Source organism: Gymnoscopelus microlampas (genome assembly GCF_963454915.1).
Source record: "Gymnoscopelus microlampas genome assembly, chromosome: 22".
NCBI lineage: Eukaryota > Metazoa > Chordata > Actinopteri > Myctophiformes > Myctophidae > Gymnoscopelus > Gymnoscopelus microlampas.
The window spans coordinates 16,707,382-16,727,219 of NC_139959.1; the positions used below are offsets into that span (position 1 = coordinate 16,707,382).

General features: G+C 43.0%; 2 protein-coding genes across 4 annotated transcripts in view; one reads left to right on the forward strand and one right to left on the reverse strand.

The window, feature by feature from the left end:
- LOC311038461 (pyruvate dehydrogenase (acetyl-transferring) kinase isozyme 3, mitochondrial-like) overlaps positions 1–4,123 on the forward strand; it is a 22,614-nt gene extending 18,491 nt beyond the window's left edge. Inside the window, exons 11-12 of one of the 2 annotated variants that reach the window (XM_084047996.1) lie at positions 257–377; positions 3,288–4,123. In XM_084047996.1, the coding sequence (XP_083904122.1) occupies positions 257–377; positions 3,288–3,304 (138 nt within the window). In that variant the 3' untranslated portion in view covers positions 3,305–4,123. Of the gene's footprint in view, positions 1–256 lie in introns of both variants that reach the window. The other variant, XM_084047995.1, reaches the window with a different exon arrangement.
- Positions 4,118–19,637, reverse strand: LOC311038462 (choline-phosphate cytidylyltransferase B-like). Of its 2 annotated transcripts, none has more exons than XM_084047998.1 (8): positions 19,508–19,637; positions 12,898–12,997; positions 11,893–12,009; positions 10,974–11,125; positions 9,856–9,934; positions 8,982–9,124; positions 8,111–8,299; positions 4,118–7,309 (listed from the first exon to the last, which is right to left on the reverse strand). In XM_084047998.1, the coding sequence occupies exons 1-8, from the start codon at positions 19,544–19,546 to the stop codon at positions 7,028–7,030; spliced, it is 1,101 nt and encodes a 366-aa protein (XP_083904124.1). In that variant the 5' UTR covers positions 19,547–19,637; the 3' UTR covers positions 4,118–7,027. The 2 variants fall into 2 exon arrangements, with proteins under 2 accessions (XP_083904124.1, XP_083904123.1); XM_084047997.1 differs by having other exon boundaries at positions 4,118–7,315.
- Positions 19,638–19,838: the final 201 nt, after the last annotated feature.

Genomic DNA, 19,838 nt, shown 5'->3' on the forward strand with positions numbered 1-19,838 from the left:
GTTGTGTTTACCTTGCCTCTTATTTACCATAGTCATAGTGTTCATGAGCTGCCTCACCAACATTAACTCTGTTTACACACACACACACACACACACACACACACACACACACACACACACACACACACACACACACACACACTCACACACACACACAGCGTCTTCATTATGTGCCCTTTGTTAGCTTCTCTTTGAGTGGGTGATCTGTCTGTGAGCCCTCATTACCCCTTTATGTTTGACTGTTCCTCCACCAAAGGCCCTGTCAAGCGAGTCATTCGAACGCCTGCCCGTCTTCAACAAGTCAGCGTGGCGACATTACAAGACCAGCAACGAGGCGGACGACTGGAGCAACCCCAGCAAGGAGCCACGCGATGCCAGCAAGTCCAATTACAAGGCCAACAGATAACTCTGTCTAACCCGCTAGTCCCTACCTGCCCCTCGCTGGCCAGAGCATGTGCAGTACGATTAACCTTGCCCTTGGGTAAATACTAGTTTAAGATCAGTTTTTGAATCGACATTCCAATGGGTAACGTTACTAGCAGGGATCCCGCAGCCATGAACAACCTGGAAAGGTCAGTCAACTTGAAAATGCAATTCCATGGCCTTTCTCAGGGAGCAAAAAAGTATTTAAAATAAATTATCAAGTATAAGTTAAAAGAAAGTCATGGAAAATCTGGTTTGCGTTGCATCAACTAGATTCAAAAATGATGATTTATAATTTTGTGTTTTACGGCTTCCTCACATTATATCCAATGTTACAACACATTTTTATGTGGTGCTTGACATGGAGTTGTCATGGAAGAGTTACTGAAAACCATGAATGAGACATGTAGAGAAATGTAACGAACCCTGAGTTACGCAGTGACCGTAGATCTGTACCCAATGGCAATGACTATCATCCACCTAGATTCTGGTGTTAATGGCAGCCTGTTGCCTTCTCAGTAAGCCACTCAACTGGCTCTTCCAAAGTAAGAGTTTCAGATGAAACTCTTGTGAACATCTTCTGTGAATTTGGTCATTTGGCCAGTTGAGGCCTTTTTGACAAGCCCGCATTAGTACTTAGTTTTTTTTTTAAATCAAAGTCAGCTCTCCCTCATGAGGTCTACCTGGCTTTGCTGACATGGCTACTCCCCCATGTGGCTGAAGAAGGCCTGCACTGCTTCGCCAGCGCTGTAGAAGACTTGCCGTTTAGCTTTTTCTGTGTCCAACCCCTCACATAAAAGGGCCTCTTGTTTCAACTTCCCTCACACATAGAAAGACGGAGGGTTTGAGTTTCATTGCGAATGGGGAAAGGCGCTTTAACCCATTAAGACCGGGAACGCATCTGTGTCATTTTAGATTTCTTTGGCTATTCAAAAATAGCAGATATACAAGCCGGTGCCGCGCTATGAGCTTGTAGATCTGCTATTTTTGAAAAATCGTGATTTTTTTTTTATATTGTCTTCCGAAAAACTGTTAGGATTTAGAACATTTTTAGAAGCGGCCTCAGGTCTTAATGGGTTAATTTCCTTCCCTTGGGAGACCCTTTTGATTGGTCACACAAATAGGTCAGTGTGCTGCTGGCGTAGCAAAATCAAGTTTCAGTGGCATGTTGCTTAGGTGGTGAATAGAGAGAGGAGGACATAATGCACTGCCGTATTTCAACTAGAAATTATAAGGGGAACATTTTAGTGATGATTTTGTCATGAAGTGACAATAACATCAGAAAGACAACAAATCTTATTATAAATACAGGCTATTTATAAAGATTTACAGTAGGAACCAATGTATTTATATTTATCTCCATGAGAGAAAGCCTTACCTATACTGTAGGAATATATTGACCCTTTTTTTGTGATGGCTGTTGGATATACTTTCAGTTTTATTTCAAAAGGGAGAACGCTCTGACTTCAGTTCCGAGTTTTAAGATGTACAGTCGGCTATAGTTCAGAGTTTTAAGATGTATAGTTGGCTATAGTTGTTACGTGTGCTTTTAGATACGCTTGAACCAGCAATATTGAGCTTTATTACAGACTATTAGTGCTTTTGCAAACCAGCAGTACAGCCACACCGACGTGTTTACCCAGCTCTGCAGCCTATTGAACAACAATTGAAGGACCAAAGGAACATGTTCAGGATGCTTTTGGAACTACACCGTGTCAGCCTTGTCTCTCCTGCAGCTTCTACCACGCCAGCTTGATTGTGTTTGTGTTGTTGAAATGCACCCTTGCGGTGAGGAAACAGACCTGCTGTGATTGCACGATTCCTTTCTGGCCCATGCTAACACCAATGCTGCACCAACGCAGAGCGCCAAAGCTGTGTTGTTGACCTGCTGCACTGAATACGCAGCATGAAGTCTGGAATTACAATGCGTGCGTGGCTCTGCAGTCTGTTCCGTGAGGCCATTTTTGGTATTGATAATCCTCACAGCACTCTGAACCTTGTATGAGCTTCAGCTACGCTTGTGTGTTTTCATGTACTGTACTGGTGTCATGTTATTTTCGCTGATGATTAGTGGAAGTAGACATATATAGCTATTTAAACAAGAAAGGTGTTTCTTAATAGGCTTTTGTTTTATCCAGGAAGAAAGGGGGCCATTTTTAAACTTCATATTGTGTGTGAGGAACTATTTAAAATTTGACAATTTTGTCTTCGACATAGAGAAACGTTTTCCTTTGGTTAGTTGTTTCCATGATTCCTCTTTGATGATTTATGTATTTTGTTTTATAGAATCAGTGGGTATAATTATACAATGAGAAAGCTGAGTGGGAGATAAAGTTAAGGACAAGTTGGAGAGAACTGTCTTGCGTACCAGCAGGGGTACATGTGGTTACAGAGGCAGGGTTCTCTACCACTTGATTTTTGAATTTAACCATTCTTTTATCATTGTTTTTACATGTGAATCACATTTGGGACCCTTTATGAATTCCCTTTGCTGTTGTTAATTGACCTCACGCTATATACGCACATTTTAACCATTCATTTGATCATTTTAGATCAATGTGTCAGAGTAGGTGCAGTTCTTTTCATGATAAAAGCATTACATTGTTATAAAAACAGTTTCAGAAAAACATAATTCTGATCAGCTTGACAACAAATGGACCACAGGACCGTAGACTTGTGAAACAAGACTGAGGATATTACCCAGGGACTACAGATGTAAATTAGTTTATAGCTATTTCTGGTGTAATGTTATTGTGCATTGTCCCTGTCAAATGAAAAACAGAAACGGAGCATGACTCCACAGAGTCTGTTTATACAAGGGGTCTCGATAGTCTGAGGTGACTTCCTCTTCTCATCTCCTTCAGCTCCTCTATCCCACTGATGAAGACTTGGGAGAGACGCTTCATTATGGGAAACATCCATTGTCCCTCGTTCCCTTCAGTATTGAGACAAAACCTAAAGTTTCCAGCACTGCCAATGCCTTCATACGCTGCCATCAGTCATACTTAAAGAGAACCCCTGTACAGATGAGAGCAATACTCCATATGCCCAAGCCTTTGATACAGGACTTCTGTACAGGGAATGCTGTGTTCTGTGTACACGCTGGTGACAGATCTTGTCTTCTAAAGGCCCCAGTTGACTACCCTTTTGATGTGTGTTTTCTCCTCATTTCTCAGTGACTATTATAAGGCAGATCCTTTGATAGGACTACCTGGTTCAGTTTTATTCATGTAACAATAAAGATCGCTTCAGACAGGTACAATACAGTTACATACTGTATAGGTCTGCTTTAGAGGGCCAGGGATCTCTCAGAGTAAGATTTTAAAATGGAGCCTGTCTCCGTACCTCTGTGGTGTTACTAAGTATCTTGTATACTGTATATATAGTATAAACGTATGAGCAATGTTGACATTTTCAGCCAGTGTGGAGTGATTCCTCGTGTTTTTCTTCCCACATTATCTCTGGTTTAAAGAGATGTTTGAGCACTTTCTACGCATGGTTTTCCCTCATTGTAGTGAAAGTCGTGCAGTTATGCAATTGTAACGATCATAGAACAGACAGCAATCCCTGTTGTATACATGTTCATGTTGTACCAACATCCACCAACACAGTGATATAGCAATCTGAAGGTGTGATTTAGCATGAGATCAACTTGTCTGCTGTTAAAACCAGAATAAAAAGAACTGCCGTTGAACTACAATATTCGTCTCTGAATGTTCTCCTTTTTTTTTTAAAGAGATTGGATAGCTGAAAAACGACTTAACTTCCTTTCAAATGCACTTACACATTTTTTGTTTTATTTACATGTCAAGCCATTTGGAATTAGACTTAAAAAAAATAAGACCAAAAAGAAACACACATTCCCAAAGTTTGTACATACAGTGCAGGGTTACATGTAGTGCATACAAGACATTAACTTCTCTACAGTGCATTATGAGTTTTATTTATGGGCGTTGGGGATAGGTGAGGTATGGGTCGCTGGTGAGCAGACCCGACCAAAAACAAAAGCACATTTCAAATGACTGAAGAAAAACAAAAGAACAAAAAAAATGAGGTTATGATTTTTTTTGAGTACCTGACACACCATGTTTTACCTCAAGTGCTTCAGAAATTACATTTCAAGTATCATCAGTCCTGGAGGTACAAGGTATCTCCAATAGTTGTTGTTTTTTTTGTTGTTTTTATTGTTTTACTTGACAGCTGATGGAAAACTTGCAATAAAGCCACTAATGATGCATTGCAAAAATATTAAAAATGAATACACAGATATGAATAGAGGAACAACAACCAGCCTCTCTGACTTCCAGAAAATATATTTTTGCAAGGTAGAAATGCTTAATTTATACCCCATCGTATGACGTGTCACACGCTGATGTGCGTACAACAAGCTCACAGCGTGCGACCCAAAAGCAGGGGTCATCAATTTGTCCATACACGGACAAATGTGTCCGTGGCAAAGACTTGGTCTTGTCCATGTCAAATTTTTGATTTACACACCATTATAATGTTCTTATTTTGATCATAAGACCCAATTACTGAATGTCAAGTCTCCAGGTACATATTCTTCAGAATATGTATGACTCTGATTTACTAAGACACTATATATGACACATTAGGAGTCTAGTCTAGAGTACTAGTGGTTCTCAAATGTTTTATTTGCAAGGACCACCATAACTCTGAGAGTGTACTTACGGGTCCATTTGGTTCCATTTGTACACTCTCAGAGTTACAGACCTGTTATATGGTCATTCAGGGCTACCTCTTTGTGTGTTTCTGGTAATATTGTTGTCCACTCATTTTGTGTCCGTGGCAAAAAAACATATTTTGACCAAAATGTCCACCACAAGACAGCATGGTGATGACCCCTTCCCAAAAGACAAAGTATTAACTGAGCTATAGTAGGCTTCTGCAGAACAAGATGTTTAGTGGTCTACAGGTACAGAAGGTACAGAAGGGGGACGGCTAGTGAATGACTGCAATTTCACTGTTGCTGCTTGTTTGCTAGCATAATAAGAGGAAAGGGGTGGGGGGGTAAGGACAGAGAGGGGGGGGTGCAAGTCAATGATTGCGATTTCACTGTTGCTGCTTGTTTGCGAGCATTGGACAGGCAAATAGTGCGACACATCTAGGCTTGGTCTCAAAAAGACTTGATATACATTCTAGAAGCAAATACTAGATGTTTGGTTTAACAATCTTATTTTGTATAGTTAAAGTAGTTGTTGGCTAAAGTAAGCTAAAGATTCACATACAGTATATAGACTAATCATTACCCTAGACCCTGTAACTTTATTTTTAAGTGTGGTAGTCTCTCTACAAGTTTGATTAATTTTTTTATTTTGCGTCAAGTCATCTCAAAGTACACTTACAAGATTTATTTGGGGGACTGGTTTTATTCCCTGTTTTAAACTGGACCTTGATTCACAATGGAAACGTATTAAGTATTTATCGTATCAAGGTTATGATGAGTCCCTTCACATCAATTTCATGTGGCAATCAATTAAGCAAAAGGTGTGAAGGCATTTCATGTAACAATCAATAATGCAAAAGCAGTGAAGACAGGCGGGCACTGATTCAGTCAAGTTACAGCATGTGTTGTTTTGTACTGTCAGGAAGGTGTCTGCAGTGTCATCTCTGCTGTTCTAGGGGGTGCCATTTCCCTCCCATGTCTGCTTACTGAAAGTTCAACCAGCACAAAGTGACCCAACTAAGTGACATCACCTGTAGAATTCTAGAGTTGAATTGAGTGACATTAGAATGTGACATTGACGTTACATTAACAGAATAAAACAAAACAAAAATCTATCACATAATAATCTCTTCGCATCTTGCACACACTGACCATCACACCAAATCATATCACAGTGGATGGCTGTGAGATAATGGAAAATACATTATGACTTTTACAGAACCCATTTACAGTAACGTGTGAGTTACGAAGAACATTTCCACTAAACTAAACTAAACAAGAGGACCAAACGATGAGGTGGTATTATGAACAGGCTGTCACTGACAGTCTCCATCAGCACTGGGCAATGCAAAGCATATCAGTTCCTAGAAGGGGTGCTGGGAAATATTCCGGACCACCTGACAGTGGGTGCACGCCAGCAAGACCCACGAATGAAGATGTTTCGGAGATGCCGTAGTCATCCCAAGCCCCCCTATCTCGTCTCATGTACCCCCAGGCTCTTGCAAACCTCCTCCTGTCTGTTCAGTCGCCCGAACAACACAGACTGTGATGGCTTCTTGATGTCGTTTCCACTTACAGTACAGTGAAGAACTACATTTCCCATGAACAGCCTCTGCAACTTCATGGAGGATAACAGTTTTAGCATCCAGTTTCAGTGCTGCCAGTATGTGTAGAAGGATATGAGTGAGTTAGTGTGCACGTGTGTGTGTGTGTGTGTGTGTGTGTGTGTGTGTGTGTGTGTGTGTGTGTGTGTGTGTGTGTGTGTGTGTGTGTGTGTGTGTGTGTGCGTGTGCATGTGTGCATGTGAGCAGCTTCCAGGCAGTGTCCTGTGAGTGATGTGTACAGTATCTGTGTGTGTGTGTGTGTGTGTATGTGTGTGCACGTGCACGTGGGTGGGTGTGTGCGTTCCATAGATGTCTATTTTTCATCCTCGTCGCCTTCACTCATGCTACTAATGGAAGCAGACGCCCCTTTTGGGGAGGTAGGGGGTGAGGGTCGAGCGTTGTGCCAGCGGAGGGGGGGTGACGGTGAGCGCGAGGCCGAGGGCCGAGCGTTGTGCCAGCGGGGGGACGGACCGGACGGCGAGGGGGGTGACGGAGGAGAGCGCAGTGGAGACAGTTCTCGGGTGGGGCTGCTGCTCGGAGACCCACGAGGCGACATGGCGTAGGAGATCATCCGTCCACTGCGCTCCTGAAACACCTGTTTCTGCGGACGGGGCGAGGAGAGAAGTCAGGAAGGTACAGAGCATGGATCAGTTCTGAGAAGGCCAATGGCGGACATAGTACTCGACCCCAATCACTGGAGGCTTTTGAAGCACCCTCTAAAGAGTCACTTTTTCTCTCTACTTACTGTCCACCACTGGAAAAGGCCTTCAAAAACAAACACCATATAGGTTACATGTATTGCATCAACATGATCAGTACAATCACATTCCAAAGCATGTGTTTTCTTTGGGGTACTGCATGAATTGAAACTAATGCTGTAACTTTAGCATGCAAATGAGAGCCGATCAAAACGACGATTCATACAGAAATATGACCAATAGACCATATTCACACGGCGGCCATATTGGCATTTTGCATTGAAAAAACGAGGTGACAACGGGGTGGCATTTCATTAACTTAATAGCAAAATGGCCGCCGTGTGAATAGGGTCTATTACACTTCAAACAGGGGATTAGAAATAAAGGCCTGCCTCTAAACAACCCTGCTTCAAATGAAGGCCCGTTACCTTCTCCAGTTGAGGTAAATGAAAGCTCCGGTCAGTCACTATCTTAGGAAATACAGTACGTCTGTAAAAGGTCAATGGCTGTTTTTAAAACAATCATATATTTTATCATTTCGCAGACCCATTGCTGTTACACCATGGACAATGCACTAACACTAATTGATACACGGGGAAGTAATGCAAATTGGAGTCACACCAGTGACTGTGAATACAAATCCCAAGTTGAGTGAGAAGAACGTTTCCTCTTCTTAGAAGAGAGTGTGACAGACTTACCCACGTCCCATCTGGGCCAAACAGTTCCAGGAAGTTGCCTATGAAGTCTCTGGATTTCTCCTCCCACTTCTGGATGAGGTCGTGACTTTTCTCCTCCACGCGGTACACAAAGTGTTTGCTCTTCTCCTCGACCGTTTTAACCTTCTCCTTCATACGGTCCACCTGGTTCTGCAGACGATACTTCTTCTCCTGGCAGAAGAACCACATGGGAACCGAGAGGGAATCTATTATTACGGCAATTCAAAGCCTAATTTATGCTTTAAATATACCCCTTTTTTACAGTTGAGAGTAATTGTTGTCGAGCGACATGTATGTGACAGTACATTTTCACAGCAGGCAGTCCATCAGGGCTTCTTTTTTCCACTTGAGTAATTTAGTCTCATGCCCCATCTACGCCACTGTTTCTCAACGTCTGGTCCAGGGACCACCGGGGGATCCAAATGGATCCTTACGAGTCTATAACTTTGAGAGTATACAAATGAAAACTGTAAAAAAAAATCTCTGGCACCCCATTCTTCTACACTGTAAAATTCTCAGAGTTCGCTAGTGTGCGCTTTATACGCTCTCAGAGTTTAGAGACCTGCAAGGTTCCAATTTGGACCCCCTCGTGGCCCCTGGACCTGACCAGTGATCTACACACCAATCATTGTTTGGACTAAGCTAGTGAGCAGCACATTTATTTGTGTGATGTCTGTGCAAATTAAGATTTGTTTTATTTTTTTGTTCAATTAAAAGAGAATTCTGAGGAGGAGATAACCGTACTGACCGGAAATATTTCATTGTGTTATGTTTTCTCAGTGTTCAAAAGGATCTCACATGGAAGTCCTCAAACAGTGATAATAAAGCTGTATGGAGGTGGCTCTGTGCTTACATTGATGTAGCTGACATTGAGTTCTTTGGCAGTGTAACCGCGTTGGAGGTTGCGGCGCGCGTACACGTCATAATCCCTGACGATCCGAGTAATGAGGTCAGACGTTGAGATGCCCTCTGTCCGTTGGGTGGGCACAAACATACCTGGTACGCATGTGCACACACACACGCACGCACGCACGCACGCACACACACACACACACACACACACACACACACACACACACACACACACACACACACACACACACACACACACATACACACGCACACGCACACGCACACGCACACACACAATGCCAGACCACATCTATTACAGTGTGCAAAAGAAAAATACACCATGAACTCATTTTCAAACATTATTTGTTGCATCACATGTACAGAAAGACTGAAATGCTTCCCTGAGACACACACACACACACACACACACACACACACACACACACACACACACACACACACACACACACACACACACACACACACACACACAAATTCAAAACTGGCATAACCTGGCTATGAAATGATCTTTATTCAAGAAAGGGATGATGTGTTTCGTGCAGACTAGGCTGCCCTAGCGCGTCTGATATCCTGTCTAGAGGGGCGGGTTCAAAATCTCCGGAGAGAGAATCCGCCGGATCCCATTGGTTCACCGATCTGTGCTTCCGCCCCCACGCCCCTCCTTCTCCCCAGTGTGCAGCATTGAGAGCCCTGACGTCACAACATTTGGAGCGACGCCCACTGCACTCTGGTTGGTTGGGGAAATCACCCACTTCCTATTCCAGGAACGTCAACAGGCTGGTCCAAGCTCTTATTTTTGAGCAAAACGCGAAGGAAAATAAAAGCCTGGAAATCGAGGCTGCGTGCAGACTAACCTGCTTCTTTGATGTGTTTATAGACGTCCTCCGATCCTGCTGAGGAGTATGGGATATCATCATGAGCCACAAAATCGATCTGAGAAGCAACCACAAGAACACATGCTGTAACACTCTTTTTGGTCATGTCATTAACTGACTAGATTTTGGAAGAGTATATTTGAATGTTTTTCTAAAGCATTTGAGAAGAACTGGGAACCTAGTCCTCTGGTTGCTATTCTCGGTGTAACAAGTGTTTTATATACGGCTGTGTATATAAAATATGTTATGTGTATGTAAAGTATGTGATATGTCCAAAACGGTTACTTTTCAGGATTCAAATGAAAAAATAGAAGAAAAGAAATGCGGATCTGTTACTTTTGAGACACTAGTATGATCAAGTATTTTCAACATCAAGGAAAAGTATGTTTAAATGTTTTTTTCACTATGAAGCTTGGCTTGTTTACTGTGCTAAACATGTGATATGAAAATGGTACATTTCATGCATTTGCAACCCCCACCCCCACCCAGGGGCTATTGAAAGTGAAGGCTAAAAGGCTAATATTTAGACCATTTCTTCCTGTGAAACTATTAGACATATTTTCTAGCATATATTTACTCGTCATTACTAACTAGCATACATTACTAACAATTCAATCAATATTCTTTTATTATCTCCGCCAGGCCGGGACAGCCGAAGCCGAGGGATTATGTTTTCACTCCTTCTGTGTGTTTGTGAACAGCTAATCTCAGGCACCACTGGACCGATCAGTGTGAAACCTCTATCATATTAAATTCACATATTATCTCTATAGCCATTTGATAAAGACCTATACAGTATGTCAATTTTTTTCTTAATTGCTCTTATGAGGACCAGGAAAACTGTCCTCACAATGTCTCTTTCTCTAATTCTACTATACTTGTGCGAGGGACATTTGATCCTCAATTATCTATATATACAATTTGAATCCTGCGCCATGTCGGTTGTCAGTATGTACAACCGACATAAATTCTAGGATGCCGTCAGATCGCACCAGTTCGACGGCTTCCATAGTGGGTTTGGGTCCTTGCAGAGGTGATGCACGTCACCTCTTTAGGTGCCTGTAAGGTGGCACTGCAAAGTGAACGACGCGTCACACCTTGTGTTTCTCCAGGAAGTCAGGTGAGAGTGTCCAGGGAGCATCTCTGACCACCTCGTCCACGTAGCGACAGTGTCTCAAGGCTTCGTAGCGCTCATCCTCCGTCATCACCGTGAACCCTTTGTACTTATGAGTTAGTTCATCACTGCACACTGTCACACAGAGAGAGACAGAGAGAGAGAGAAAGAAAGAAAGAGAGAGAGAGACAGACAGAGAGAGAGAAATTGTACATTTGTAAAAACACTGTACATACAAATAGAGCAATTACCTTTAAACACCTTTTAAAAACAGCTGCTATACTATTTGTGCACAACTTTGCAAAAGCTTATCCCAGGCTAACCTTTCCTATCTGGCTATATAGGCTAACTATTTCCGACAGCAAATGCACAATTCGTACAGTATGGTTTTGTAAGTTAGATTTCCTTCAGTGTAACAGCTCTGTGTTCACATAATTTCTATTCCCTTTTAATTCTACATATTTTATTTAGTTTTGATTGAATTGAATTGAATTGAATTGAATTGAATTGAATTGAATTGAATTGAATTGAATTGAATTGAATTGAATTGAATTGAAATGAATTGAATTGAATGTTCTCAATTCAATGATTTGAACATTTTAATCACAAATCTTCTCTTATGGGGCTCCTGTCTCAAAAGCTTGGGGGTCCGCAGCCAAACGCATGTAAATTTAGGGGTCCTTGACCACTGAACTAGATAATTATATAGCTTACATTACAAGCTACAACAACAACTGTCACATCAAGTGAAAGCAAAGTGCCCTGAATATTGTGTGTGCGTGAGGGTGTGTGCGCGCGCATGTACGCACGTGTGTGTGTGAGTGTGAGTGTGAGTGTGAGTGTGTGTGTGTGTGTGTGTGTGTGTGTGCGAGGGTGTGTGAGGGTGTGTGTGTGTGTCCTACCTCCAACTATCAGGTAGGTATTAGGAAAGAGGTTCTTGGCCTGCATGAGAGCTCGGGCATGGCCGGAGTGGAAGAGGTCGAAAATGCCATCCGCATAAACTCTGACCGGTCGGTCCACTGCCAACATACAGCAACACAATGCCATCAGAGACAAACAACACACAGCAACACAATGCCATCATAGACAAACAACACACAGCAACACAACGCCATCAGAGACAAACAACACACAGCAACACAGATTCATCTGAGTTGAGGCCGCTATGCGGCCCTCACATCTAGAGTTGAGGCCGTTATGTGGCCCTCACATCTAGAGTTGAGGCCGTTATGTGGCCCTCAAATCTAGAGTTGAGGCCGTTATGTGGCCCTCACATCTAGAGTTGAGGCCGTTATGTGGCCCTCACATCTAGAGTTGAGGCCGTTATGTGGCCCTCACATCTAGAGTTGAGGCCGTTATGTGGCCCTCACATCTAGAGTTGAGGCCGTTATGTGGCCCTCACATCTAGAGTTGAGGCCGTTATGTGGCCCTCACATCTAGAGTTAGCCGCTATGCGGCCCTCACATCTAGAGTTGAGGCCGTTATGTGGCCCTCACATCTCACACAGACAGACAGACACGGAACGCTACCACATATATTGGTGCAGCGGCACAAACGTGATGCAAAGCTTGAACAATCTGTGAAGCCAATGGGTTGGGTTGGCCAACCCATTGAATATTATATCAGAATCTGTGTGTGTGTGTGTGCGTGTGTGTGTGTGTGTGTGTGTGTGTGTGTGTGTGTGTCACACACACAGATTCTGATATAATATTCTGAACTCTGAACGTGGCCATACAAACATAATTATGTAGTTGTTCTTTTTCAATGAAACGAAAGAGTTCCGTGGATATTGACTGGCTCCTATGGCATATAATACTGTAACAATAATGAATAGATAAATGGTGAAAGAAGAGTCAGGAGTGAGTTGATAAGAAACAGAAAGAGAATCAAGGGGAGGAGAAACCTACCCGGGGTTCCTAAGCGGGCTTGGGCGATGGTTAGTCTCTCATGGGGAGCATGACACTCACAGCTGGTCTCCTTTGCAAAGATGGCTGGCTCTGTCAGAGTCTAAGACAGACAGACAGACAGACAGACAGACAGACAGACAGACAGACAGACAGATGAGAATCATCAGATGAGCTAGAGATGACTTTTAGTTCCCTGGCTGGGACCACCAACAAGTATTTTATGATAATGATCAGCTTCTTAAAAAGGACTGAACCTTATGGAATGCAGAGAAACAGTAACGTTTGAAAAGTGAGTTTGGCAGAAGAGGAACTGAAGAAGATGAACAATAAAGAAATGTGTGAACAGAAGAAAAAACCCACACATTTCAAACACCCACGGCGGCAGCAGCATGCAGGTACGCACTATGCACAGCAGAATGCCCTGACATGATGTGAGAGGAACAGGAGAGGGTGGAGAAATGACAGCACATCAGGAGGTATAGTGTATAAATCAGGCTGTAGAGAAACGAAGAGTGAGAGCAACGGAGGAGAGGAAGGTAATGTTATAAATGTCACTCTCTCCCTTGGTGGTAAGTTACTGATCCCCGTGGGGAAATTCAAGTTAGGTACAGGTAAGAGTAGAGAGTAGAAAAATAAAGATAAACACAGCATGTTTATCACAGCATGTATGCTTCCCAAGCCCAGTTCAGTTACTGTACTTGGTGCCTGCCAAGTCGTTATCACAACTATTGATTTTGGGATGGACAGGGCTGCACTCAGTGCTATTGATCCCAACATGTGCTTGTGTTTGTGTGTCCGCACCGACTGGGATATATCTCTATAGTAGATCGTACAGTAAGGCCTCTGAGGAATTAACTAAACTGGAAGAGGCGCCTGGCTGTGATTTATTTTCTTTTTTTCAAAAACACTTTCCATAATGTTTCACTAAATTAAATGAAGCCACACCCCATATTGCCAGTTCACCCCATTTGTTTGCAGAATCAGAGAGAACGTAGCAAACAGGCTAAGATAGTCAGAGAGAAAGACAAACCTCTGACGTCATTTAAGCAGGGGTGGATTACGGCATGGGCCTACCGGGCCCAGGCCCAGGGGCCCAATAGCTCAGAGGGCCCCTAAGCCAGAGCCTTTGTGTGAATTGCCGCTGTTATTAACTTTGCATTTCTTCTTGTCAAAGGGGTTAGTCATTCATGTCGATCACAGAGCCCCAAAAGTCCTACTGAAAAGCCTAAACATTCACTTTGTAGATGTCACAGGAAAGAAACCATCATTATACCTTTTAAGTGCATGTTTATCCTGCCAGTTTATCTATAGGACTTCAGAGGGGCATACAAAAAGCAAGTGCAAAACAGCACTGGAAGCTGTAAAATCCTGTTGAGATGCAGATGTGTTGGTATGGTGTTGGCGTTCTGTGTAACCTACAGCAGTGGTTCTCAAACTGATTCATGTCAAGGACCCCCAACTTGACACTTATTAGCCATGCAGACCCCCATTTGAAAAGATATGACAGGGACCCCCATAAGAGAAGATTTTTACGGCTCTAGCAGTGATTCTCAACCATTTTAATTTCAAGGACCCCCAGTTTTACATGCATTAGGCTACGGACCCCCATTTAATGGCATTTCTATCTCTGGGACCCCAATTTATATTGTAAAATCAATGTTAACTAGACGCGTCGCAATTGGCAATTGCAAAGTGTGGTTGCGCCGACGCCGGTCGGGACTTGAGTAATACGCCGGGAGGAATACCGTCGGAGACTGCGCCAATTACATTGTTACGTCACTCCTGAGATCACTTGCGTTTAATTTTGAGAGGATTGATCCCCCAAAAATCATGTTTTTGCATCAAACGGTTACATTTTGAGCATTTGTGGCGCCCCCTATGGATCAAAGTGGAAATCCTTTTGGGGATTGGTTTAGTATACCACCCTTGACATGTGATTCAAATTTGGGATTGACCGGACGTTTCGTTCGTGATTTTTGGCAAAACGGGCCCTCCCGCTAACTTTGGAAGCCATTTACGGTCAAAATGCCGCTTGGATATCTTTATCGCATGGGTCTATAGATCACGTGTACCGATTTGTGTGAGATTTGGGGAAAACATTTAGGAAAAGGAGCAAAAAGTGTGTTTTGAAGAAAATTCAAAATGGCGGAAAATCTATCCTGACGCAAATGGGCGTGACCTATATGGGGAGATGCGTCGTGACCCAAGGAATCCAGGGGAAATAAATTTTGATTTTGCGACCTACGGTTCAAGAGTTACAGGCCAAAACGTAAAGTGGGCTGTTATAGCGCCACCATGTGGCCGACTGGTGTGATTATTTTCATAATAATTTTGCAAAAAACTATCAACCTCCCCTCCAAGTCTTGTAACCGTAGCCCTTACGGTTTCCGAGAAAAAAATACTTGAATGGGAGTTTTTGCAATTCCCATTAAAGTGGATGGGGAAATTTAATGCACTAATAAATCAATATCAAAAAATCTATCCTGACGCAAATGGGCGTGGCCTATATGGAAAGTTGCGTAATGACCCAAGGAATGTAGGGAAAAAGAAATTTAGATTTTACGACCTACGGTTCAAGAGTTATAGGCCAAAAGGTAAAGTGGGCTGTTATAGCGCCACTATGAGGCTGAATGGTGTAATATTTGTTTCATTAATTTGGCAATAAACTATGAACCTCCCCTCAAAATCGGGTAACTCTAGCTCTTACTGTTTCTGAGAAAAAAATACTTGATTTTTTTTTTTTCACTTTTCCATTAAAGTGGATGGGGAAATTTAATGCACTAATAAATCAATATCAATAAAACTATGCAACCAATCTCTTAGCAAAATACAAGCACACGATTCCCGGTGAAGCCGGTCATTTTGACATATGGCACAAAATTGGGAAAAATAAACTGTGGGAGGAGTAGCGGTTCAAAGTATTGTTTATCTAGAAACAAAGTTTATCTATAACGATAGTCTGGTTGCCCTGTTAGGGCAACCACACTAATTAAACAAGTGACTCTTAATTAAACAAGTGACTCTGAGAGTGTACAAATGGAACCACATGGACACTAACGGGTCCATGTGGTTCCATTTGTACACTCTCAGAGTTACAGACCCATAATGGGTCCATTTGGTTCCTAACTATCCATCATTTATCCTGCACCTGCTGGGAGGTCCCTGGTCTATGCCCAGGGGCCCTTAATCTCTCACAATCCAACTATGCATTTAAGTTAAGATATCCAAATCAGCCGGTCTCTGGAAACATGGTCAGCCTCAGTCAACAGACAAGGCAGAAACACTAAACCCAAATGTAGACCTGGATCTATGAGTCAAGTCAGCACCTCAGTTAAAGGTTATTTAACTGGTACACGAGATGGCAGCCAGAATACTCAATGATGTTGTCATTGGAATATGCAGGTGACTCTGAAAACAAGCAGTAGTATCTTGCTTAACATTCCAGTATCAGTTGTCTTTAAATGGTCCTGGTTTTCAGGTCTTGTGCATTGTCCATCCATGACAATAATTCCATAATGGGAACATAGAAATGCTCATGGAAGTGTAATGGAAATACAATATATTTTCCTTTTAGAATATTGATTTATTGATTATTGATTTAGTATTCATCTTACTCCGGTTAATATATGACTGTCACTGTATGCTGCTGTGTCTGAATGTAATGTCTTAGCAAGGAAAGTAAAAGAGTCTGATCATTTGTCTTAGTAGACCCTCAGTGTAGTTACTAAGCAGCAGGCTCATACAGCAAAGTTAAGCAGCTATTCCTCTCTAGGCAACCAGGCAGGCCCAGACAGCAAGACGACGAAGTTACAAGGTTTTATAAACGCAAGGAGAATGTGTCTTGTATCAGTATTCTGGTTAAGGCATGTGACTATGGCCTTGGCATATACTATAGCATGGGTTTTCAACTGATTATGAACCAGGGACCACCACCCTGACTGAGAATCAACCTGGGGACCACTGTTGTGTTGGGAGGGGGGATATGGGCGTGGTGTGGGGGAAAAAGCTTGAAATGAAATAATGACTGTTAAGGCCTTAATTTAATTTGTTAATTCGAGGTGAATTAAATCAAGCCCTTAACAAATAACTGAGATATGCTAGTGGTCCAGAGCTCAGAAAAGATTGAGAACCACTGATCCATTACTTTCCCATGGTTGGTGGTTGCCCTGCCCTTATTCTGTTCTCTTAACCTTCCATATTAAACTCATGTTAACTGATTCATTGCAACATATGTATGAGCAAACACATGAGATTGATATGGGCACATTTCCTACTAATGATGACTCAACCAGGTAAACCGGTACAGTTTCCATTGAAATTCTAACTCCCATTTCTGTGGAAGTTCTTGACATTCGACTTCCAAGTAACTGACAACATCGATGCGTCATCATACATCATAGTGTTTCTCAACTAGTGGTTGATAAAATAAAATATAATACAAATCTTCACTTTCCTACATCACTAAATGCATGGTCAGGGACCACGTGCAATACCTTCACGGACCACCAGTGGTCCACGGACCACCAGTTGAAAACCCATGTACTATAGCAGTAGGCCACTCAGTTGATGATATATACTGCCCCTAAAACCAACATCTTGAGATGAATATCACTTTTGAATAGTACTGTATCTACATTGCATACATCTACATTTTTTTTATTTTTTTTTACCAATGCTGTCACTACCTTTTAATGTTTTTAAATGGCTTTGCCTCTTTTAAATGTGTCTGTTGTTTTTAAATGTGACAAGCACCATGAGTTGTGGAGAACAGTATTTTTCTCCCTTGTATGCCTAGTGTGTATTATGAAAGTAGCAATAAAACTGATTCTGATTCTGATGAGAATGGAACACATGTTCATAGTTGGTCAGGGGAGTGTCTCCGCTCTCAGTGGCTGAGCGTGGAGCAGCACATTTCAAAGTCAGGCAGAATTGACCTAGCATACTCAAGTGCTGAGAACACATCTTTTTGGACAGACCGGGGGATGTCAGTCCTCAGAAATATCGTAACAATGTGTATGTATCCTTGTAGAATCTGTATTTAAGCTGCCCCAACATCCAGATCGGTGTCAGACTCCTGTTTCCTTCCGAGGCAACTGAACCATGTCCACCTTTCCTTCTTCCATCTCTTTCCATCGCCTTTCCGTTTTCCTTCCTATTATTTACACTTATTTTCTCATTGTTATATTATATAATTATTGTCATATTATTGTCATCATTTGTATTGAATCTACCAAAAATGCATTTCGGTATCAACTCTTCATTCTCGCACGAGGAAATGTTGAATTTCCACAACAGGTAGTCACCTCAGCAGTGCCAAAAGTTATAACCATGATACACAATAGTGCTTTTCTTTTATCCTGTCATTTTCTATAAGCAGAACACAGACCAACCAAGGCAGTTAAATCCCAAACATTTTAGCTCGAGACCCAAAAAAGCAAAACGGTTTACTAGGGTGATGCTCTGAGCTAACACTTTATATTACCCATGATACAGTGGGCAAGGTGAGCAGGGGAGGGGCTGACGGTTAGACAGTCAACAAAGAGCAGATGGCAGACTTCAGACTTGGCTTTATACACAAGCTAGCCAAGAACCACCAGCCTATCAGGATGAACACAGCGAGCGTGCTCAGTAAAGCCCGCACCGGCTCAAGCTGTGCAACATCTGCCATTAGGAAGGAAGGATTAGCCTGGAAAAACCATGGAACGCTAGAAAAACAGGATAGAATGAAGCAGAGAGACAAAAAAAAACAGCAATGACGAGAAAGTGTCACAGGCAAACGGAGAGAGAGAGAGAGAGAGAGAGAGAGAGAGAGAGAGAAGGGGGAAGCAGATAAGGCACGGAAAAAGGAGTTAGACGATGATGATGATGATGGATGTTTTGGTGTGGACAGGAACGGGAAAGGCTGAGAAAATGAGTTATTCGGACAGGTGAAATGGGTACAGTAGAGTAGAATCACAGACAATGCATCAGAATATACTGCAGGTCCCATGGAGGAGCAAGCAATATCGCCCCTTTTCTCTGTCCTTGTGCTTTCACCGTGTGCCCTCGTGCTGGGCTGTTCACCGTGTCAACCCCTTAGACATGCACAAAGACAGACACACACACACACACACACACACACACACACACACACACACACACACACACACACACACACACACACACACACACACACACACACACACACACACACACACACACACACACACACTCACGTAGACAGTCAAAGCAATTCCCAAATATCGCTCAAACTGCTCTCCTTCGGACAACCTTTGCAAGCACACACACACACACACACACACACACACACACACACACACACACACACACACACACACACACACACACACACACACACACACACACACACACACACACACACACACAGTCCACTCAGCATTCTGAGCATCTCAGTAGCACATGGTACAAGGGGACTGTTTCGTAACAAGCAAGCCTCTTTGTCCCCCTCTCTCTCTCTCTCTCTCTCTCTCTCACACACACATACAAAACACTCAAGGACACGAACACACAAACACACAAACACACACACATACACACACTCCCACACACACACACACACACACACACATCGGCTAAGCTAACGCCCTACCGTCCGCGGATGGGGGCACGTGTGTTCTAGCTCCTCCATTATTCCCAAAGATTCACGGGGTAGGGCTCTGGTGGTCCCCCCGTATGTGACTCAGCATCAGTGAGACGAAGCCTCTCTCTCTCTCCCTCCCTCAGCACACTCCGTATCTCTCTCTCTCTCTCTCTCTCTCTCTCTCTCTCTCTCCTCTCTGTCTCTTCCTCCTCTAAGCCCCCGCCCTCTCTCCCCTCCCCTCCTTCTCCTCCTCCTCCTCCTCCTCCTCCTCCTCTCGTTAGCAGAGTGAGCCCTCGCCCGTTGTAGACCAGACACAGCAGCAGCGGCAGCAGCAGCAGAC